General features: G+C 42.5%; 1 protein-coding gene across 1 annotated transcript; it reads left to right on the forward strand.

Moving 5' to 3' along the window:
- Positions 1-1557: 1557 nt before the first annotated feature.
- Positions 1558-22235, forward strand: ptpn20 (protein tyrosine phosphatase non-receptor type 20). Its single transcript, XM_051076642.1, has 43 exons — positions 1558-1741; positions 1937-2100; positions 2914-2979; positions 3079-3281; positions 4616-4769; positions 4966-5037; positions 5276-5450; positions 5629-5764; positions 5845-5983; positions 6091-6243; positions 6452-6637; positions 6755-6917; positions 7002-7260; positions 7356-7435; positions 7804-7881; positions 7997-8104; positions 8230-8346; positions 8468-8676; positions 8928-9029; positions 9456-9549; positions 10185-10270; positions 10513-10684; positions 11176-11387; positions 11879-11977; positions 12091-12608; positions 12719-13361; positions 13532-13702; positions 13932-14106; positions 14213-14423; positions 14510-14547; positions 14847-14933; positions 15704-15765; positions 16105-16266; positions 16345-16582; positions 16797-16903; positions 17070-17152; positions 17541-17719; positions 17812-17960; positions 18094-18184; positions 19534-19868; positions 19978-20193; positions 20559-20621; positions 20706-22235. Exons 1-43 carry the CDS (start codon positions 1618-1620, stop codon positions 20814-20816), a joined length of 6990 nt encoding a protein of 2329 aa, XP_050932599.1. The 5' UTR covers positions 1558-1617; the 3' UTR covers positions 20817-22235.
- Positions 22236-22700: the final 465 nt, after the last annotated feature.

The raw sequence follows: 22700 nt of genomic DNA on the forward strand, positions 1-22700 counted from the left end.
GACAAACCACTTTGAGGGAGTACAGCTGCTAAAGTTTTGCTCAAGAGTGGATGGGTGGGAGCACCCGGCAGGGTTTCTACTTTCTCCTTCAATCCCTTCTATATCATAGCAACAAACCAGCGTGCAGGGATGCAGTAGGATGATTAACATTTCTCATCAATATAATGATTTAGCACTGATTTGAATGGCCTTGTATAGAGACCTCATAACCGCACAGTTTCAGAGGTGTTTTGTTTTGACTTGTAATCTTGTAAGGCTTTCCTTGTGTTCAGTCGGCTGTCCAGGTGTCATGAGCCGAGGATAAATACAGTTTAAGAGAAGGATTTAATCAGGCCTAAAGTAATTGGGTTGGTTTGTTTCAGTGAAAGCATGTTGCTTTGTTCAGTACACTATGTGGCTGGCTGTGAGCAACCTATTGTATTACTGTTCTGAAACACTGAGAGGAACAAAAAAACAGATCTAGTGGAATAAAAAGCTTGATGGTTGGGTTTCACAGCCTTTACCATCCATCAGGAACAACCAGATTCTGTCTTGTATAATTGTTTGAGAAAATCAAGTTAAAGTTATCAACATAAAAGAAAACAGCATGTCAATTTCTACTCCTAGTATTACTCTCATGTCATCAAATCTTTATCTAAAGTTGGACATGCAGTAAAAGATCTCTCAGATTAAACTAAACATAATTGTTTTGCATTTATGTCTGTCCACTGACTTCCATTAATAGCTGCCAGCTCAGTGCTAGATTTTACTGTAATCTTCCAAAATGATAAAGATTTGTTTAATTGTATGTTCATCCAGATGAAATAATGCAATGATCTGAACCAGAATTACATTTTACTGACTGACTGATTCAGTTTTAATGTGTGCTTCCTCATCTAGCAATAAAATCTGACTGTCTGATGATGTAAGATGAACAAATTTATATGTCTAAATATATAATATGGATATATAATATAGACAGCTTTTCTTTGCTTTTCCTATATCATCATTGGTCTGTAAGGTCATTTGCATTCTCTCTGCATTCTTAACTGTATATAGTTGCAGTAGAAACAGTAGACAACAAACTAACATGGGATCATGACACAGTTGCTTTGGTGTCAGACGCACAGCTCCGTCAGAACCACCCCCAGGTCAGAAGAAAGCCTATTACGAAACAGGAGGAGCACAGGGAAGCTGAGAGGCAGTGAGACTAATGGACTAAGATAATCTAATCAGAGCCCAGTGCAGAGAACTGTCTTTTTCTGCTAAGTTTCTCAGAACTATCTTTCAAAACTGTCTCTGACAACTAAGTATTGTTGACAGGCTGTGACAACAACACTAATACTTTCACAGAGAGGTGTGAAGATAAAGTGGATCTTGAGAAGCTTGAGACCCGGCAAAGAATAACAGCTCAGTATAGAGTTTATGTCACTTTCATGAGTGATGAAAGACATACACGATATTCATTCAAATCCTGTAGATGTTTGATTTGTTTACACAAAACAAGTCAGAAAAAATGTAAACTTTCCTCAGAATATTCCCCTGAACAAAGACTCTAATAAGTTATATTTTGGGTTTGTACATGTGTGTGTTTCGTATGTACCGTGTGTATACTCCACAAGCAGGAATGTGTGCAGGATGAGCAGCACATTTGTTACATTAGCTGAAGTACTGGAGGCACGAGGGGGACCTCTACTGGAGGACGAGGTCTGGTCCCTGCTGCTGGGCACTGCAGAGTCTTTAGTGGATGTCTCCTATAAGGGTAAAGCATTTTAGATAACCTCTCTTCTTGTCTCACATAAATCATGTATAAATGTTAACAGCGTACCATTGTGTTATTGCAATGTAAACACAACATAAACATTTGACTATATCTTGGAGTATCTTTACAGGACTTTACCGTAGAACTGTATCAGCACCATCATTATATATTATGGCCTTCCTACTTTTTTTTCAGGTCACAACAATATGTGCAATATCATAAGCCCCACCTCCTTGCTGCTGTCAGCCACTGGTACCTTAGCATTTAAGAACTGTGGCCTATCAGATGAGGTATCCACCTTCACTGCTCCAGAAATGCTGCAGGGCCGTGCCAGCTCAACCAAACCTGCCATAGAGAGGGTCAGTGCATACATCCTCATTTCTGTCCTAAGACCTTACATGAAAGTTGATGGCAGATTTGTCAAACACTAAAGAGCATTATATCATACTGGGTTGTTTTTTTAGCAGTAACTTTAAACTCTGCACTGATTTGATCTGATTACATGTCTTTTTCCTTGGAGCATTCAATCTCAGGATGTCAGGAGTTGAAGGACGATAGAGGTCTAAGCACGCCATCTAGTGGCTGGACAGGGCAACCTCTGCCCTGAATTCTACACTTGAGAGCCCCAGTTTATTAATATACAGTAGAAAATTAACTCCTAAGAATAATTTCAATATTTTGTCCATACAGGAAAATAATCAAATATGTGTATGCTTGTCTCTTTCACATACACACATCTTTGAGTAATCTGCCATGATAAATGTAATCACAATATCTCCTCTTTATGTAACCATAGGTAGAGATAATTAACTTTAAAAACTGCAGGAAATGTCATACAATGTATCAAACATGCTATGGCCTCAACCAATACATAATATTCAAACAGAATTTGACATATTTGCCATTTATTAAATCATACTTAAATTATTGTGTATGAATTCTGAAGACTGTGTAAACCTCTTGACAGAAAACATAGATTAAGGGACACATGGTGGGGTTTTAGTTATGGTGCAAGGGTTGAATATAAATTAGGTTGTAAAATATTGATGAATCATTAAACACAAATATGTGTGACACGTGTAAAAGTAAACCTGGCTTTATTTTATAGTAAGCTGGTTGCATCTCATTATAGCAATATGTCTTGTCACTGATCAGTTCATTTTGTTGCACAGATGCTGGTGTATTCACTGGGTATGACTCTCTACTGGTCAGTTGATTTTCACCTACCTCAAAATCAGGTGGGAAGCCCTGATACAAAGCTGTAATATTTTTAATCAGTTCCATCACAGTCTTACACCTCAGTTGTTATAATTACTTTCCACTTTCATTCACCTCAGCCAGTCCAGTTGAGTGACCATCTAAACAGCCTCCTCCTCAGCATGTGTGAGGACCTGGCCCACCGCAGGGTAAATCTCAACTCCATCCTGGAAGCCTGCGAATCTCAGCATAAAGCCTCCATCCTGCCGCCGCCCACCACAGTCATCAGACAGCTGGTGGAGGAGGTCTTTCATGAATCAGTGAGTCTGGATATCCACCTACAGTATGTTCCTGTCTGCAAGTATTTCAGCTTCTCTGCAGGCCATTATCTATGTGTCAGAATTTAAAGGCATACTGCATAATAATATGCATAATGCCAAAAAAAACAAAAAACAAATCAGTGTAATTAGTAGTGGTTTCTTCTCCTCCAGATGGACCAGGGCTCTTTGCCAGACAGTAACGTACCTTTGAGTGGCAGAAGCCAGATGATCAGAGAGAGACTTCATGGTGAGTCCAAATAAGTGATATCACAAAAATCTGAATTACTATGTTCTAAATAGGGACAGTACGTTCAGTTGCAGCCTTATTTCTCATTCCAGGACATTTGGCAACATGAAAATAAGCCGGAATTATGTGAATTGCACAGGAGTATCCTATTTTACTCTACTGCTTCTATTCATTTTGGCATCCTAAATAACTCTAACCGTCTCCATATTTGCAGAAAATAGTTTCAGTCATTGTTCTTTTGACTCAAGATAGTGTACAGGTCAACAGGATTAAAATCTTAACCTAAAGCAAGCCCAGGATTAGGTTCCTGCGAGAGCCAATAATCAGATACTGAGTGTGGATGCTCCAGGCTAAACCCTCTGCCAGCCTCATTTCTGTCCAGACATCTCAGTGTCTCCAGGGAGCACAGAGACAGACGGGAATCAAACATTGCTGTCATCTTTCATCTCTTACCTGGTTGACAGGAAAGAGAGGGCCATTTTCAGACTTCAGCGACGGGAGTGCTGAAGGGAGAAGATACTCAACAGACTCTGACTCAAAGTCAGGTATGCATGCAATGCAGAGGAAACCAAAACTGAAAAGAAGTCACAGAATGATAGAAAGAAGGAATTCTTAAGTACTGTCAAAATAATTTATCTTGTATGGATGTAATCCTTATTAAATGCATTTTTTTAAATCAACTATTTTTCTTTAACGTGTGTGTTCCAGCAGTAAGAGGCTTATTTTGACAATACAAGTGCAAGTGCTCCTTTTGTGTGTGTTTTCTAGGGAGTTTACCTCAGAGACCTTGGAGACAAAGGCCAAGGAGCTCTCCCACACCACTGTACCAATCTTCTTTAGACAGGTATGCTCTATACACACAGATCCATACACACTGCCGCCACCAATACTGTAGTTACAAAAGGATTCTTTAGCTATTTGTGTGTGCATGTCAGCATAAATAAATCCATCCATTTTTCATTTTACCCTCCCTCACTGCCTGTACTGACTTTGAGGGGACGTGACATTGTCCCAGAGTTTGACTTCTCCAACTCATCTGCACAACTATTACACAATCTGTCCTTCCCTACCCCTTTCTCTCTCTCTCTCTCTTTCTCTCTTTCCCCTCAGACTCCCTCGTGGGGTTCGTCACAGGGACAGCACCTGCAGCTGGCTTGGTAGGAGCCCCCACCACGACATCTCTCCTAAAACATCAGGCAGATCTCACAGTCCCTCCATCACCTTCAGCGAGTCCTCACTCAGCCTGAGCCAGAGAAAAGCTAAGGTAAGATTTTAAAAAATGTTTATTAAGTGATATAAATGCAAAAGGGATATGTTCCTGTAGAACATAAACTAAAAGTATATGCTGTGGATCTGTACATCAAGAAGCTTTTTCATGTTATCATAGTTCTATAAGTATGACAGTGAACTTACTGTCTCTGCATTTAAAGAGTTTATATTATAAATGTTTATTTTGCCAGGCTTTGGGTCCTGAGTTCATCAGAATGCCAGATGAACAACAAATTGTTCTCGAGCTTCCAGGATCTATTGTGGTAAATTTATTATTCCTGTTCACCTCCTGTTTTGATCTGCTTCTGATCAATTTCACTGTAAACTTGTGTTTTTTCCACACTATTTTAATTTGTTTTTTTCTTGCATGCTGAACTATGTCTGTTTGCATAATTGCATGCACAGTATTTGTATATTTATGTGCATGCATGTGAGTGTTTGTAGTTTTTTTTTTTTTTTTTGGTCCACGTGTGTCAGTGTGTTTGTGTGTGTACACCACAGTCCAGAAAGGGCCGCTCTTGTTCATCTCAGAGAGAAGTGACCGTGGTGCTGCCTAACGGACAGTATGTGGTGGTCCGCTGTGACATTAAGACCAGAGCAAGAGATGTGTTTGACATGGTGGTGGCTCACGCAAATTTGGTGGAACACTTCTACTTTGGCCTTGCCTTCCTAGATGGTAAGAGGATGTATTATATGGGACCTAACCTAGCGTGATTACACCGATTGCAAATCAGAAACATTCAAATTAAAAATCAAATTCAAATGTACATCATCCAACTCGTGATACTTTGCCCTCACAAATGGCATGAATGGTGAACTTCTGCTTGTGATTTGTGTTTTTCTTTCCTCTGCAGATGATGAATATTTCTTTTTGGACCATGAAACAAAAATCTCCAAAGTTGCACCTGACAGTTGGAAAAAAGGGCAGATCTCCTCCTTTTTGGTGTTTCTTCGAGTTAAATTTTTTGTTGATGACATCGCCTTCATTTTGTAAGTACAGTACAGGTATTTTGCTTATATGCTGTAAATTAATCTCTTTATTTAATCTTTTTTTTTTGTTTGTTTCCTAGACACAGACTGACCCGTCACCAGTACTACTTACAGCTACGTAAGGATATCTTGGAGGACAGACTTTACTGTAATGAAGAGACAGGCTTGTTCCTAGCTGCTCTTGCTCTGCAGGCTGAGTTTGGGGATTACATGCCAGAGGTATCAAGGACAAAGAGAAAAAAGTTCACCACATGTCTTTAAATACCAGCATCATCTTTCATAGTGTGTCACAGTGGCATATGTGGTTCTTTTGTGTGTCATTTTAGTTGTATGGTAAGAATTATTACCAGCCGGAGCATTATGTGTCCAAGAGGATGCTAGAGAAGATGGCCCTGCCCAGTGTCAAGGAAGAGTTGCCAAGACTACATGCAAGTCATGCCCAGATGCTGCCTGAAGAGGCAGAAATAGAGTACCTAAAGGTACCCAGACTACTAATGCATACACTCACACACAAAAACAAGGATTCCATTATCAAGTAGCACACATTATCCTTTGGCTATTTTTTCACCTTTCAATATGCTAAATTAATACAGTGTGTGCATTTGTTATGACTACAACTCTAATGGCTACAATTTAAAATTTCATGTGCCCCTCTCACACAAAAACACACAAATATGTGCCCCTCAGATTGCCCAGCAGTTACCTGAGTATGGGGTTATGTTCCACCGTGTGGGGCGAGAGAAAAGACCAGTGGTGGGAGAGTTGGTGTTGGGAGTCTGTGTCAAAGGAATCATCGTGTACGAGATGAAGAACCACCTTCGGGCTGTCACCAGGCGCTTCCTCTGGAGAGAAACCGACTCCATATCCACTGGGGTAAAAATAAGTGGCAAAAATTTCAGTCAGATTTTGCAATATGAGATATTACTTTGTACAGTTCATTTTGTTATGAAGCTCAAAGTAAAAGTACGATGACTCGTGTCTGTCTTTCAGCGACGTAAACTGATTATAGAGTGTGGCGGGCCAAGCGGGAAAAAGCATGGTTTTATAACAGAGAGCTCAAAAATAGCACAGTACGTCCTGAACCTCTGCTCAGCACAGCACAAGTTTCACAGTGAGATGACGTCACGACAGCTGAACCACACCATGATACCAGGTGGGAAAATTTTAGTGAGTGGGTAGATGGTCTTGCTTTGGACAATGATAAATATTTACTCTTGGTTGTTTTCTGTTTCTCCAGATGAAAACATGGACAAGTATATGTCTGTCTACCGGGCTCGTAACCTGAACCTGAAGCGGATGTCCTGCTCAGAGGGCATGTTGAACCATGTGGGTCTGACACCCGGTCAACCAGACTCCCTCTCCAAGTCCTGTGACGACCTGACTGCCAAGCTGGAGGCTCGACTCCGCCAGCAGAGAGAGATGAGGAGGGAGATGAGCAGAGAGCTGAACAAGGAGCTCCGTGAAACAGGAGATCCCAGGGACATGAAAGATCGACAGTGTTGGAGGTAGCCCTTGATGATGATAACATTAATATTCATGACACAGAAAACGTGTAGGGATTTGGCTAAATGCAACTGTACATATGTTGTAGCACCCCAGAGCCAATTCCGAGGATGATGTCCAGTGTCTCTCTACAGAAGCAGGACTCTGACACCTCCTCCTCTGTACGAGGTGAATATGTCTATTTAAACCCAGCTCCTCTTTGCAGACACATATACAGGGGTGACAAATTAAAGTGTTGGGTCACTACAAACCTCCTAAACTGCTTTAATGACATAGAAGTGCTCATACCCTGTATGGAACCATCTGCATTTGATATGTTAATGAAACTCAAATTAGGGTGGCTCACAAATAGTCTTTGTTTTGACCCCAATCCAGCCAGCAGGGGGATTTATTCCACTGTCCAAAGACATACAGATCAAGTGATTCGGAAATTCTAAATTACTTTTAAGTCTGAGTCTGAACACAATAGAAAATATATAAATACATAATATGGCTACAGTTGCACATTTACCATTTGTAAAATGTGTGCTTTGCAGTTGATACACCAACCAGGACCCCACCAGAGAGAGAGATAGTCTGTGTGAACCTGAAGAAAGATCCCAAATTGGGCTTTGGTGAGTTCATTCAGGTGGACTTAACTGTGAACTTGATGTAAAATTAATGAGCACAGTGCCATGTATCTGAGTCTTTGACTGGAGACTTTTGTCTTCCTCTCTGGTCCTGTTTCAGGCTTTGTGATAGTGGGAGAGGACAATACAGGTAAACTTGACCTTGGGATCTTCATTGCTTCCATTGTGCCTGATGGGCCCGCGGAAAGAGATGGACGAATCAAACCCGGTAAGGAGCAGCACCAAGAAATAAGAACTGGAAATACAGACGACAGCTTGCAGCTTTACACGCGCTAGAGACAGAAACAAAACTTGACATGTGATAACAAAGATTTTGTAATGATGCATTTCCAGGTGGACGTCTTATCTCCCTGAACAAGACTAGTTTGGAAGGAGTGACATTCAGTGATGCTGCTGCCATCTTACAAAGCAGCCCTGATGAGGTTGAGCTCATCGTGTCCCAGCCTAAACGTAAGATCTGTTTATCTCTGTATGCACAGCCTGAGAAGTTCAGTCAAGCAAATATTTTAAAAAGAATACAACCTATTTGTGTATTGGTGTCCTTGATCTCACCGGGTTGTTTTCCTATCAGAGACTCTGAGGGACCGGCAGAGCTCCTTAAGTCAAAGCACTCTGGGTTTGGCACTGGAGAGAAGCTTTGGGTCACAGACCACCCTGAGTGGCACAGAGTACCGTCCTGCTGTGGAGGAGCTGGAGGAGGCCATCACTCTGTCCAACATGGCAACCCCAAAGCAGAGCAGGAGGCTTCACATACCCGTTGTGAGAATACATGATGCCCAGGTCAGAATCAGTGCTTAGCTCACAGGGGAGATAGTGGTTTCCATGAGGCAATGTCAACCTGAGTCAAAGCTGATAAAAGAGTTCAACCAGTTCTAATTGTTAAATGGATTAAGCGCTCTAAATAATGTGATGAAACTCTCGAGTTGTTGTTTTCAGGTGTCCTGAAAACACCAGCAATCTTAACCTAATTTCTTCCTTTCTAAATCTAGATGTCTTTTTTGTCTGTTCACTTCTTTCTTGCTCTTTTTCAGGACGTGTGTTCCAGGTCCCCCTCTATCCTAAGCTTGAAAACTGGCGAACGGTTTGTAGTGGAGTTAAAGAAAAGCAGCGGTAGTCTTGGCATCAGTGTTGCTGTGAGTGAATCATTTCTCTTTATTATAACTTATTATATACTACATTTACCTCATATTTTCCAACTACCCCTCTCTACAGGAGTCTAGGTTGGTTTTGATTATTTCCTTACTCCCCACCATGACTAAATCTGTAGGAACAGGGAAGCTGAAAAACCACTACTGTGTCTAGATAGAAAGCCTTGTGCCTCATGCCATGTTGGCATATTAAAACCCAAGTAAACTGTGCCAGGAATGTAGTGACATTGCTGCCTTGTATTACATCAGCTCAGCCAAAGCGATTTACAAGACTAAATGGGAAAGGCCAATAGGTAAGCTACGATGCAAAGTAACTTGGATCCTCACACACTGAGCCGGTGTGAGTTGTTAGGGTTATCTGAGGCATCTGACATTGACTAATCACTTCTCTGTAATCTCTCTCGCCAAAAGGGAGGAATAAACACTAATGTGCGATATGGCGGCATCTACATCAAGAGCCTGGTGCCAGGAGGTGCTGCAGAGCAGGACGGGCGTGTTCAGATCGGTAATCTTTTTATTTGTCACTTTAATATGTGATCATGTGGCTGTGAAATACGGGAAAGTTTCTGTGAAGCTTTGATTTTGTGCAACTTCTGATTAAGTAGGGGGGACAGTAGCAAAAGCCAATGTCATTCATTTGCATCTCTCATCTGTCATTGTTGTTTTATTTTGAATGACAGTTCTCCAATTGCCTTTGCATCATCAGCATCAAAGGATATGATGAAAACATTGTGAAATATATGCCACATTCTTCACAGACGTCACCCTTGTTGTTACCTTGGGGGCCTAAAGATTTTTTAATTTCCTTATACGAAATATTAAATAACTGAGTGTGAAATGAAGAACAGTGCCCATACCCTCTAGGATTAAAGATCTAAAACCTGTAAAGGAGCAGCAAAGCTGTTCTTTAGGCTTTCTCCTATCACTATACTGGCATTGCTTTTTTGTTTTATCAGTTATTTGTTTATGTGTGCGCCACTGGAGCATTGTGCTGTGTCTGCTTGGTTCACGCTTCAGTGACCAGGAACGACTTTTAGATTTGTTGACATGCCCATCAACCACACACACACACACACACATAAACCATTTATGTATTGATGTTGCTAATGATGATGAGATTTGTGTTTGTGCATATGACAGGTGACAGACTGCTGGAGGTTGACGGGTCCAACCTGAGGGGCGTGACTCACCAACAAGCTGTCGAGTGCCTGAAGAGGACTGGGGAGGTATACACACACACACACATGGCCACAAACACATGCAAACATGCACATGCAGTAAAACGCAATTACACATAAACATACTACATCTTTTGCTGATATGACTGCATTACTATCAGTGAATGTGACTGTATTCTGACATTTTTGCTGGTAACTAGTGATACTGTACATTGTTCTTTGTGCATGTTGAAGTATAAACTATTGAACATATAAAGGGGTTTATGTGCGTGTGCATCTTTCCCCCATAGGTGGTGAACCTGCTGTTGGAAAGGGAGCCCACTGTAATATTGGAGCCTAGACCCGAATCACCCTGCCCCCCCTTGGCCCCAAGTCCGTCACACATACAGCCCCCCAGGACTGAGGTCTCCATGGAAACGACCTTGAGTGGTCGAGCCAAGGACTACAGCTTTGTGACTGATGGTGAGAGGCGAGAGGAAGGGGCAAACATGCTCACAAAAGAAAAAAAAAAAGAAGAAGAAAAGATAGACAGTGTCAGGCATGCGCACATACACACACACACACACACACACCCGCACACATAGCCCAGAGGTGACTGTGAGTCATCTGACAGCTACATTGTGGTTGCTGTCAGAGTCATCCAGGGTTGACGCTGCCTCAGTCCCCTGAGACAGCCTGTGCTGAAACCTTGAAGCTGCCTGTTCACTGCCTAAGCTTAGTTAAAGGGATAGTTTCATGTCTCTACAAAGCCTTCACTTCTATACTGGAAATAATACAAGGAAATGTGAGGCAAAATGTGAAAAAAATCACTGTCTGAGATAGTTGTATTGGAAGCATTGATAAACATTTTGTTTTAGTCACAGTGTACTAAATCAGAACCCAAATTACAGATTAATGATTACACAACACACATTAATTCCCCAAGATTCCCGTCTGTCTCTTCCCTGTCCTAGAAAACACACATGAGGTGGTGCTAAAGAAGAGTTTGTCCGGCCTTGGCTTCAGCTTTTATATCTCACAGTTGCACTCGGGACCAGACCGGGGCAGCGTGGTCCGCATCAAGCGTCTGTTCCCAGGTCAGCCAGCGCTAGAAAGTGGCCTGCTGCGAGAGGGAGATGTCATTCTGTCCGTCAACAAAGAGCATGTCAAGGACCTTTCTTACCAGGTAGGGTTTGGAATATATGAAATGGCTATTAATCTTTACATAATTATACCAGTGAATTTCAACTTTCATAAATAAATAGTTTTCATAAATAGTTTTGTTGTGGTCAGTTAAAGATTTTTAAAAGAGGTTCTGTATACAGACAAAAAAGTATAAAAACTAAATAATTGTGAATGGGCTGGGGCTTCAAGCAGCAGTTTGGCCCTGCTGTTTCTTAAGGTCTTGGCCATGTCGTTGGTTCACTAATCCTTTAATCTCATAGTACTGAAAATAGCAAGTAGGTTGTGTCTTTGCATTTGATGTGTCATTTAATCTTTTGTGTAAAGCCAGAGAGTTACAGTGGCACTCACACAGGAACTTTTAAACATACGGTAATTAAATAAATTTGCACATTTTGAGTATATTTTGCTGTTTGTCTCAAGCTGTACTTAAATCCTCTGTACACAAACTTTACCACACCAACACACACGCACATTTTTTTGGTGTTAAATCAGAGGGTTTTGTTCCTGCTTCGTGGAGCTCCATCTGAAGTTCATCTGCTGATCTGCCGACCAGGTCCTGGAGTGCTATATGATGTAGATGACAACTCACTGGTGAGCACACATGCACACAAGTGTACACACCTATTGTTTATGTACATACAGAAAAAAACACCTGAGTTAGACCCAGTAATCTAGACAGTCTTACCTCCTGTCTGACTCTGTAGAGTCCTGCACCCTTCCGTGAGGTTCGATCCCGGTCTCTGGACATCCGACTAGGAGAGGACTACAGCCAGCTGCTTAAGGTCCAATATGACATAGTCGCCCGGAAGCAAAACCCCACTCATGAGGAAGATGTGACCAACACAGCAGAGACAAACCCAGAACCTCCTGCAGCTCCAGAGCTCCCAGAGAGCCAGGACGGTCTGGATGGTGAAGTGCAGGCCAGTCGGACTCCTCCGTCTCCTCCTCGCTCACCGCCCTCACCCACATCGCCTACATCACCTCCGTCACCAGTCTCGCCGGCGTCGCCTGCCTCACCAGCATCACCAGCCTCACCTGCCTCTGGCTCTCCACCAGCTCCGCCAGACTCACAATCCACCACCAGTAAACCAGAGGAAGAGCAGGAAGTAAAAGCAAAGGAGCAGAAAAAGGACAGGGAGGAGGAGGTTGCAACAACGGCAAGTTCAACTGTGATGCTTATGGATGTCTGTCCTAAGAATGCTTCAAACTGTGTATATGCCAGGTAATGTTTTAGATGTAGACACACATGAAAATTATAATACAATACGAAAATGTTTGCAATTATTGTGGAGTAAATACAAAATATAATATATACTGTTTGTTTATCTGCAGTGGAGTCAGAGAGGAGGCAGATGGAAGTGTGACCTACTGCCTCATGGGAAATGGACTGACTATCATGGCAGATGAAGAGTACTTGACCATCACTTCCACACTGGAGCCTTCTCACAACTTTCCCTCCAGTCTACCCACTCGCACCCCAACAACCAACCCCGCAGCCCCTGGCTCTCAAACCTCCAACAGCTCCTCTAGTTTCAGCTCTCAAAATCCAAACCTCAGCCCTCACATCCCCACAACCGCCATCTCACCCTCAAGCCTGTCGTCCGACACCCCGACCACTTGCCCCCTGGCTCACCCGTCTCAGCCACTCACTACGCAGCCACCGAAAGCCAAGCATCACCCAATACAGCAGGGGCTCCTTCCAAGTCACTACAAAGCCTTTTCCAAGAACAGCCGGCCCATGGTGCCTCCACCCCAGCCTCCTGCTCCACCACCGACTCCCATTACAGCCCAGGTCATCTCCTCTGCGCCTCCCTGTGTCAGTCCACCTGCCCCGTCACTGCCACCCACAGTGCTACTCTCTCCTGCTCAAAGCCACACACAGCTGAAAGAAGAACCAGAGAAGAAAGAAAGGGAATACAAGGATGATGATGATGACGACGAGGAAGACGATGAGGAGGAGGAGAGTCGAAGAAAGGCAAGTTATGTTGTCAATGTTATCTGTTCTTAGCCTACTTTTTCAACTTTGCTAGGAAAAACACAATTACAAATACATTAGGCTACCTTATTAAATTACTATTGTGTAGTAATTTGAAGAATTTTTGTATCTGTTAAATAGATAAATTGTCATTGTTTCTTGCCTCTCAGGGACTGGTAAAAGAGTTCGAACTGTCAGTGGTTCTGACCAAGTCCAGGAGTGGAAGCTTTGGGTTCACCATCACTCGAAGCAAGCTGGACAACTGCTACTACATACAGGAAATACTGGACAACCCAGCCAAGTCAGATGGACGACTCAGGGCAGGAGACAGGCTTATCACTGTATGTGTAAACTTACACACACACACACACACACACACACACACACACACACACACACACACACACACACACACACACACACACAAACACACACACACACACACACACGCACACACACACACACACACACACACTTGCACATTTAAAAACACAACAATTTTGCTGTGAGCTGTATATATGTGTGACTAGTTGACTTGTGAGCAATTCCTTTCCTGTCATTTGTCTCCAGGTAAATGGGCATGATGTTACCAGTGTGGCAGATGATGTTGCCATGACGATTCTCAGGTCATCTCCAAGAAGACTGAGTATGACCCTGGGGAGGGCTGTTACCAACCTGGTGGCCCCACCACCCTGCGATAGCCTGCCTGATATCGTTCTGTACAAGACACCTTCAGGACAGCTTGGTGGGACGCTGTTCATGTTTTCTCACATTTTGAAGACAGTACATCGAGCTGTTCTGTCAATCATCTGTACTGATTTTAATTCTACCTGTGTGTGCACACCCCTCAGGTATAAAGCTGACAGGGGGCATTGGCAGCAAATGGCAGGGCATCTACTGTCTGGAGGTGGTGCCAGGCTCCCCAGCCAGCGAGGAGGGGAGTGTCCAACCCAATGACAAGATCCTCTACATCTGTGGCAGGTGCACCCTGGGTATGACCCTGGAGGATGCAGTCAAAGCCTGCGAGATCGCCCCTCGTAAAGTTAAACTTAAAATCATCAGGTATGTGCCCACAGTGGCTACAGAGATAAAAACTGAAATAAGTGTGATTTGGCTTTGACTGACTCAACTGTTTGTGTCTTTCACAGAGAGGAACAGCCAGTGACCCCCAAGGCTAAGTGGAACGGTAAGGGCCTCTGAAGGATTTATGGGATGGTTTCAACTGCTTGACTTAACCCAAGGATACTTGAATCAGATAGTGTGGTTGTTAGATGCACTGATGGATCGCCTAGAAACCAGATATGTTTGTGTTCAAGTAAACGACGATAACTGAAGTTCAATCATTACCAGAAAGCGTTAGAGTTCTGGGGAGACAGGGAAATTACTTGTCTGTACATTTTTTAGATGTAGGCCACGCAATCCAAATGAACTGTTTCCATTTATAATCTATGGTTGTGCATCTCTAAACTAGTTTTTCTTTTGCAGGTCTGTTTGACTGGAAAAAGGACAGGAAGTCTTTTGCTCGTTTTGAAGAGCCCGTCTCTCCAGAGAAAGACTCTCCTACCGAAGAGAGTGAGTTTTTGTCTTTCTTTCCCTCATTTATTCCTCTATCTATCTCCTCTAACTCTTTCCATTAGCATGTTCTATGAGCACCATAACTGGTTCCCTTTCAGCCTTTTGCTTGTTCTCCTATTGTCCGCGTGAAGCCGGAGCTCAGTGCTGAAAGATAGTTCTCTTTGCAGTTGTGTGTGTGTGTGTGTGTGTGTGATCTGAATGCTGACAGACAGATCCTGGGCTCTCACAGCAGGATTAATAATTAGCAAGCCTCGGGCCCTCCACTGGTGTATTGGACTGCAAGGCCGGAGGCGTCATACACACACACACACACACACACACACACAGTGCCATACAGTCAGTGGTCTATAGGGCAGGTAGCTCAGTTGCCTGGTGACAGTCCACACAGCGGTAAGGGACAGTGGAGAGGGTCACTTTGAAAAGACCAACCTTGTTCACCTGTCATAGAAGAGACGCACCCATCAACACTTCTCTTTCAAAATGGCCGAAGAGGTGGGAGGTTGGTGTGTGTTGTCTTTTTTATGTGTCTGTTTCCGAAACTTTGTAGGCTGGAAATGGATGCATGGATGGGCACTAATGTCGAAGAGAATTTGCATTGTTAGCTCAGGGACAGAAATCCAGGCATTTCCTCTTATTTAGCTTTTACATCACTGTTAGTAGCTTAGTTAGTAGCAATAGTTATTGAAAATATAATATCAGCTGTAATGACTGAGTTGTTTTGTCTGCATGGGCTGCTGATTCATTGATAACTGTTCTTGTTATTTCAGTTGAAGCTGTGTGTAGGACTGCTGGTAAATTCAGATGCCTCTCTCTCTCCAAAGAACAAGACGTAAGTTTCTAAACATATTATTTATCTTTGTCCAAAAGCTCATTCTTTCTGATGTACCCCCTCATTTTGGTTGGTTCTCGCCAGCTCTCTCTATTCTTTTTCTTTAATTGCACATCTTTTGAAGTGTTTGTTGAAACACACACTGTAACATGAGTCTTCTGTGTGTCAATCTGCGAATGCCCAGGGGGTGGAGGGGTGGGTGGTGTGGTCAGGCTTTCGGTACACCTGATTTCTTTTTTGACAACATAATGATATTTTTCTGAAGAACATAAGGTGTCCCCATAGATACACAGAATAAAACTGACAGAAACTGACAGTCACCTCCCCCTGTCCCTTCAGAGTTGCATCATGCAAGTGGAGTTCACAAAGCCAGAAGGAGGAGGCCTCGGCTTTGCTTTGATTGGAGGGACCAATGGTAGCATGCTCAGAGTGAAGGAAATTTGCTCTGGTGGAGTAGCTGAGCAGGATGGTCGGCTGAGAGTGGGAGATATCTTATTAGAGGTAACAACCCATCATATCTCTTAACTGTTATTACCTCTGTTGTGGGGTAAACCCTGATCCTCACTATGTATTTTCCAGGTGAACGGTGTGATTGTGTCAGGCCTGAGCCACAGCAAGGTGGTCGATATACTGCGTAAAGCTGAGGGCACTGTACAGCTCACCATCTGCAGGGACATCCTGCCTCTGACCTACGCTGAATCTCCCACACCGCCCAACATGTCTGCTCAGACTGAAGCCATTTTAGCTGAGCAGCCGGTTCCGGATACCTGTTCCTCCCCTGAAGTTATGCTGAATAGGCCGGTTGAGCACCCCCCTGGTACAATCTCCTGTCTTTTCTATTTCCATGAATGTGCAGAAAGTGGATGTTGAATACAGAACTGTAGACTTGAATAATGAATTATTAAGACCATGCACTGAAACCACTGTCTCTTCTATGACGAATACTGTGTTATCTTAATGGACAGCATGTAGAGATGATAGAGAAAAATGATAAAGGTGTATCCTAACAAACACATGTGCTACAATTCCAGAGGCAACTTCAGACCCTGTGGTTAATGAAACAAGTGTTGTCCTAACTTCACCACCACCTCCACCACACCGACTGACTGTTGTAACAGATGAGACTGCAATTAAACAGGTAACATGCACATTAATAAGCACACTAGCACAAGTATATAAATAATCATGATGTAATCTTTTGTTTAAATTCAATCATACCCCTCCTTACCTCTTTACTAACATCTACTACTAACATCTTGCTCCTCCTGTCTGTTGCCTCCTCTGGCTGCTTGTCTGTGGAACAGGAGAGCTGTAACAGCACCCCTTCTCATCAAGCTTGCTGCCCATCCCTCAGTGTCACTGACATGTTGCATGGAGCTTCTGACAGGTAGTAACTTCCCAAACTACTCTCCTCTTGTATTCTACCTATTTCCTCTCCTCTCCCTCCTTCTCCATGCCCCCGTCCTCCTGCTTCTCCTTTTGTTTTGGTTTGCTGGAGTTCCACTCTTAACCACAAGGAGGCAGCAGAGAGCAATGAATAAAACACCACCCCTGGGATAAATGCTGTTGCTTATGAACTGTGGACCCCAGTGAGACAAAAAAATAGTGTGACAGTTAGGAAGTGTAATAGTCCCATTTTCTGTAGTTTCAAAACACAAAAGTATGGCAGAAGTAAAAAGACATTTTAGCCTCTTGTCTATACTGTATTTTAGGTGGAAAAGTCGCAGGGAAAGGAAGCTCAGCCTTGCATGATTTCATCCCCTCCTACCGAAGAGTAAAAATGGTCTGGTCTCACCCCTGCCCCCTGACTCCCCCAGGAAACATATTGTGACCAAACTTTTGGACCAGTCCTGCAAAGACATCCGGAAAACCCAGTCGGACGGCTGGAGCAGCGAAGAGGAAGATGATGATGTATTTGATGCCACCAATCAGGAAATGACCTCTCCCCAAACAGGTGTCTGTTGCTCTTGCTCTTACTGTTGTCTCAGAATGAAAATGTTATCTATGCTGGGCCATACAAGCAACCCTTATCCTCTTTTTCCTCAGGCCCACCCATAGTGTCAGAGGAGGAACTGGCCAGTCTAGCTCTCATTAGCCCCGCTAAGACTAGCCAGTATTCAGGCTCCAGGGTCAAAGCACTGATCCAGATTCTGCAGCATCAACTAGACCAGCAGGAACTGGTCAAAGAGTTTATGGTGAGTATGTGTATGTGTAAAACCGTCTTAAAAAGGGCTAACATAGCAGTTGTACATATACTTATGAGCAGACATACTGTGATCCAGCTGCACTATTTTAAATGTTTACATTATATAATCTTATTCATTTCAGGCCCTGGAGCATCTGAAGCCCTCTGACAACTGTCTGGTGGGAAAAGCCCCTGAGAACCGAGATAAGAACCGCTACAGAGACATCCTACCCTGTAAGTCTGAAAGATCACTTGTTTTATTTTCTTCAAGCAGAATCTTAACTTTTACTTTGTCCATTCGTTCAAACCCCTGTGTTTCATTCTGTGTTCACCTATTGGAGATTTTCATTGGCAGGCTAAAGCTTGTAAAAGCTGAATACCCACAAACCTGACATTTATAGGAGAGTCTGTTTGTTAGCACTTTTCTCAGCTACTCAGTTGTGACGCCTTTACTGAGGGGAGTGGAGTTATTTGTTTACAACACTTAAGTCATTTCTGCACCACAAATTATTTGCTACATTAGTATCAATATTTCACTGGTGCTGCGCTTAAAATTGCGTGGAGTCAGCCAAGTATGTGATGATGAAGTAGATGTCATTTGTTACCAACCTTGTAATTATCTGGGATTTATACTTTTAATATAATAGATTTTTTTTAAAAGATTAATAAATGAAGCAGGAGCAAATAATATCACAAGCTGTAGTGTCATTATGAATGTCAGGGGGTAAATACAGAGACAGGATGTAAGGACTCCACAAAAGGCATGTGTGTATGTGTTCAATGATAGGGTATAATGCTTGAATTGTGTTTAACACTGATGATATTGAAGAATGTGAAGAATTCCTGTTAATCTGTTAAACATTTAGTACTAAGGATGTTCTCAATGTAAACCAAACTGCAAAACACACACTGTATTTACATCTCCAACCCCCCAGCGTATGTTGGGGTGAAACAAGTCAGAGTTGAGATGAATGATCGTGATGAAAAGCTCAGAGACCCCCAGTGGAATACCACTGCACCTCACCATATGCCTTGTTGCCTGCAGCCTGTTACAAAATGCTGTTTGTGCAAGCGGTCCAGAAAAAAGGTCACGGTGTATAACGATCTGATGCGTTGCTTGTAGCCTTTAACTGTTTTATTTAGAAAGCCAGATTTCCAGTCTGTGGCTTTTTTGACCTCACAAGCAGGAGGTGGGGGAGTAACCCAAAAAAACATTCCTAACTGCTTTTGGTCTATCACCCCTCTCATCACCAACAAACTTCTTCACAGCGCTGGTTTGTTGAGCCCAATTCCAGACCTCAGAGCTGTTTACTTGGCTTTATTTACTGTACTCTTAGATTATGTGCTTTAGGCAAGACAACAAGGCAGCAGTGTTTGTTGTTTATGATCAAAAAAGCAATGGATTTATCAAACATCCAGAAAACGTAAGGAATGTCCGCAGTTCTGTTTGTGGGAGGATGCTGCTGGTGGTGCTGTTCATTTATTTCAGTTATGAATTCATGCAGTGATGCACTCTCACAGTTAAAGACACATGCACGCAGTGAGTTTAGGGTGTTTTCTCCTCTTTCTCTTTCCCCCCCTAGATGACAAAACACGTGTTGCCATTGGAGAGAACCAGGACTACATCAATGCCAGCTACATCCGCATGCAAGTTGGCAGTGAAGAATTCTTCTACATCTCTTCCCAGGGCCCTCTGCCTTCCACAGTTTTGGCCTTTTGGCAGATGATCTGGGAAAACAAATCTGACGTCATTGCCATGATGACCCAGGAAGTGGAACGAGGAAGGATCAAATGTCATAAATACTGGCCAGAGAAGCTGGGAGTGCCTCTGGACACCGGCAGGTACCTGCTTCACCTGGTGAACCAACAGCACCTGGAGTACTTCCACATTAAGGTCATCCACATGGTGGAGACAGAGGTGAGAGAGGAGTACCTGCATGTCTGTTCAATGACATTGCTACAATATTTACTCTAAACTTTCAATCTAATGATTTTTATGAATAAAATTCAACTAATTGTTATTCCAGACCGGTGAGACCCATTTTGTCCGTCACCTGAAGTTCACACACTGGCCTGACCATGGTGTGCCGCAGTGCTCTGAGCAGCTGGTTCGCTTCATCCGCTACCTGAGGGCGGTGCACCACAAGGGGCCAGTCACTGTTCACTGCAGCGCTGGCATCGGACGCACAGGAGTTCTCATCTGCACTGACGTTATCCTCAGCCTCATTGAGAACGATTTGCCTGTGAGTGGAAGCCAGTTTGTTGGGTTTACTAGCACGTTTACCATGTTTGTATTTACAGCCATGCAAGTGCTGTGACTTGCTGGAAATGGCAAGGTCAACTGACCTGTCCACCAATTTGATCCTGACTGAAATATCAGCAATTATCAGTGGACGTTTTGTACATTTATTTTATCATTGTCATTGTTAGCATGCTGATGCTAGCATTTAGCTCAAAGCCTCACAGAGCTGCTAGAATGACTGTAAACTCTTAATCTTAAAATAAGAGTCTACTCAATCTGTTATTGATATTATTACAAACTATAGCTAAAGGCTACATCACACACATGCTGTAGTTGTGTCTAACATCATTCTGTCTCTGCCTTCAGATTAATGTGAGTGACATTGTAAAAGAGATGAGACTACAGCGGCATGGGATGATTCAAACTAAGGTCAGTGCCAAAGCTCAAAGTTCAAGCATTAAAATAAAGACAGTTCCCAAAAGCTAGACGTGGCCTTTGTCTCTCTCGTTTCAGGAACAATACCTCTTTTGCTACAAAGTCTGGTTGGAGGTTTTACAGGGAATTTTACAGCTTCACGGCAACCAATGGCAACCGGAAAGTCCCCGAGACCACAAAGTAGTTTGAATGTTTCCACTTCCACTTCACCTGCCTGTGAAACAGAGGCTGTGTATGTATAACTAGCTCAGCATAGACTGGTGATACCTTTTCTTTGGCTGTAGTTAGTTTATTTAGCTATGATATGAAACCTGTACTTCTCTGTTTTGATACTTTGTGTTGAGGCCTCTTGGTTAGTTACAATGACTTCAACTTTCTTTTTTTTTTTTGTTCTTATATGTGCTCTCGGTGCTGTGATTATGTCAATTTAATTTAGATCACTGAGGATGTTTTGCCTTTTAAGGCTTAGTGATTTGCCTTCTGTCTTTAGCATCTTTTTTAATTTCTGTGTTACTGTTTGAATGTATCCCATTTATTTTTCTCCATGTCCTTTAATTTGCATACTGCATTTATTTTTAATTCATATTGCATGGAATTCAAAATCTGATCAATATCCACATCTTTTATCTGGCAGTAATGTCACTAATGTCATCAAAGTGCACAAGTGTAAGATCATCATACCAAAGTTAGTATCTGTTTGGAACCTTGATGAGTAGCATTTGATTAAGCATTGTGTGTTATCATTTCATTAAGTGCATTTCTACCCTGGAGAAAAGGGCATTAGCAAAAGAACATTATTGATTTTTTAGTTCATCATCTAAGGGAATGAAAAGAATCAAGTGCCTTGGAATGACTCACACCGCTTGCTCCCACACTGACCCCAAGCCACTTATCACAAGCGGTTGGGGACAGAGAGCAAGAAACTGATTTGAGAGCACCCCACGGTGGTTAGATTGGATGTGCAGTTTTCAGTCTGTTTGTGGTTTGAGGTGGATGTTTGGTTAATCCAAACCAGAAGAGGATTGCATCTCACCTTTTAGTTAGTTCGAAACAATGTGAAGTTTGCACACCACCTGTCAATCTTTTTTTTTGTTTGTGGGCCCATTTTATACAAAACAGTGTCACAGTGAAAGTCTTACTACACTTAACCACAACTTGCACATCCTAATACAGATAAAGAATGAATCAACGTAACAAATTTTTAGATAAAGTCATACATTTTCAATTCACTCTTTTCTAAAAATTTGGATGAGGCGTTAACAATAAGTATTCAGATTTTTTTTTTTTTTGGTAAAATGTGCAAAGATGATTTAAATGCCACTTAAATAATTAGTTGCTGGGCTTTTAGGTGTAATTTGTTATGTGGCAACATCCTTTATCTGTATTCCATAGCTATTTTAATACAAACTCAGCCAAAAATGCAAAAAATATGACAAGGTTTACAGACTTTCCATTTTGCCACTTTAGATGTATATGATGTACAAAGCAACAGAGCTGCATCTCCCAGTCACAAATCAAAGATGATTTATAGCTGCTGGTTTGAACCTCAACCTTTGGATGTAACTGCTTGTAAGCTTTGTTCTTTTAGCTGCTATCACACACACACAGACACACCACACACCACACACACACACACACACACACCACACACACCAGCTCTCTTATTGCATGTAGACTCTTTAAATACAGAAGTCTGAGCCTGGAGTTTGACTGAATGACTTGAACATGATCAAAATGTGGAATGTAACAAAGCAATACTCTCCACAAGGAGGGAGAAATCAGAATGTCAACCTCTTACCCAGTGACATCTTCCAAACTGTTTTGGAGCATGTTGGTAAAACATATGCAGTACTGTACCTTTGCCATGTGGATGGCCATGCAGAGCCATCAGCCTCTGTACTGTGTATGCAACATCTTTTCACTCAGTGCTGGTTGGTTGGTTTCCAGCGATAGGTTCTATCCTATCCTATGTTAACATGCAAGTTCATGTTCTCTTTGAGATGCTGTTGCTATGTTTTCTCTCTCGGATCTTGGAAAATGATTATTCTCGAAAGAACGAACAAAAGCACATTT

The sequence above is a fragment of the Lates calcarifer genome, linkage group LG16_LG22, assembly GCF_001640805.2.
Source record: "Lates calcarifer isolate ASB-BC8 linkage group LG16_LG22, TLL_Latcal_v3, whole genome shotgun sequence".
Classification (NCBI taxonomy): Eukaryota; Metazoa; Chordata; class Actinopteri; family Centropomidae; genus Lates; species Lates calcarifer.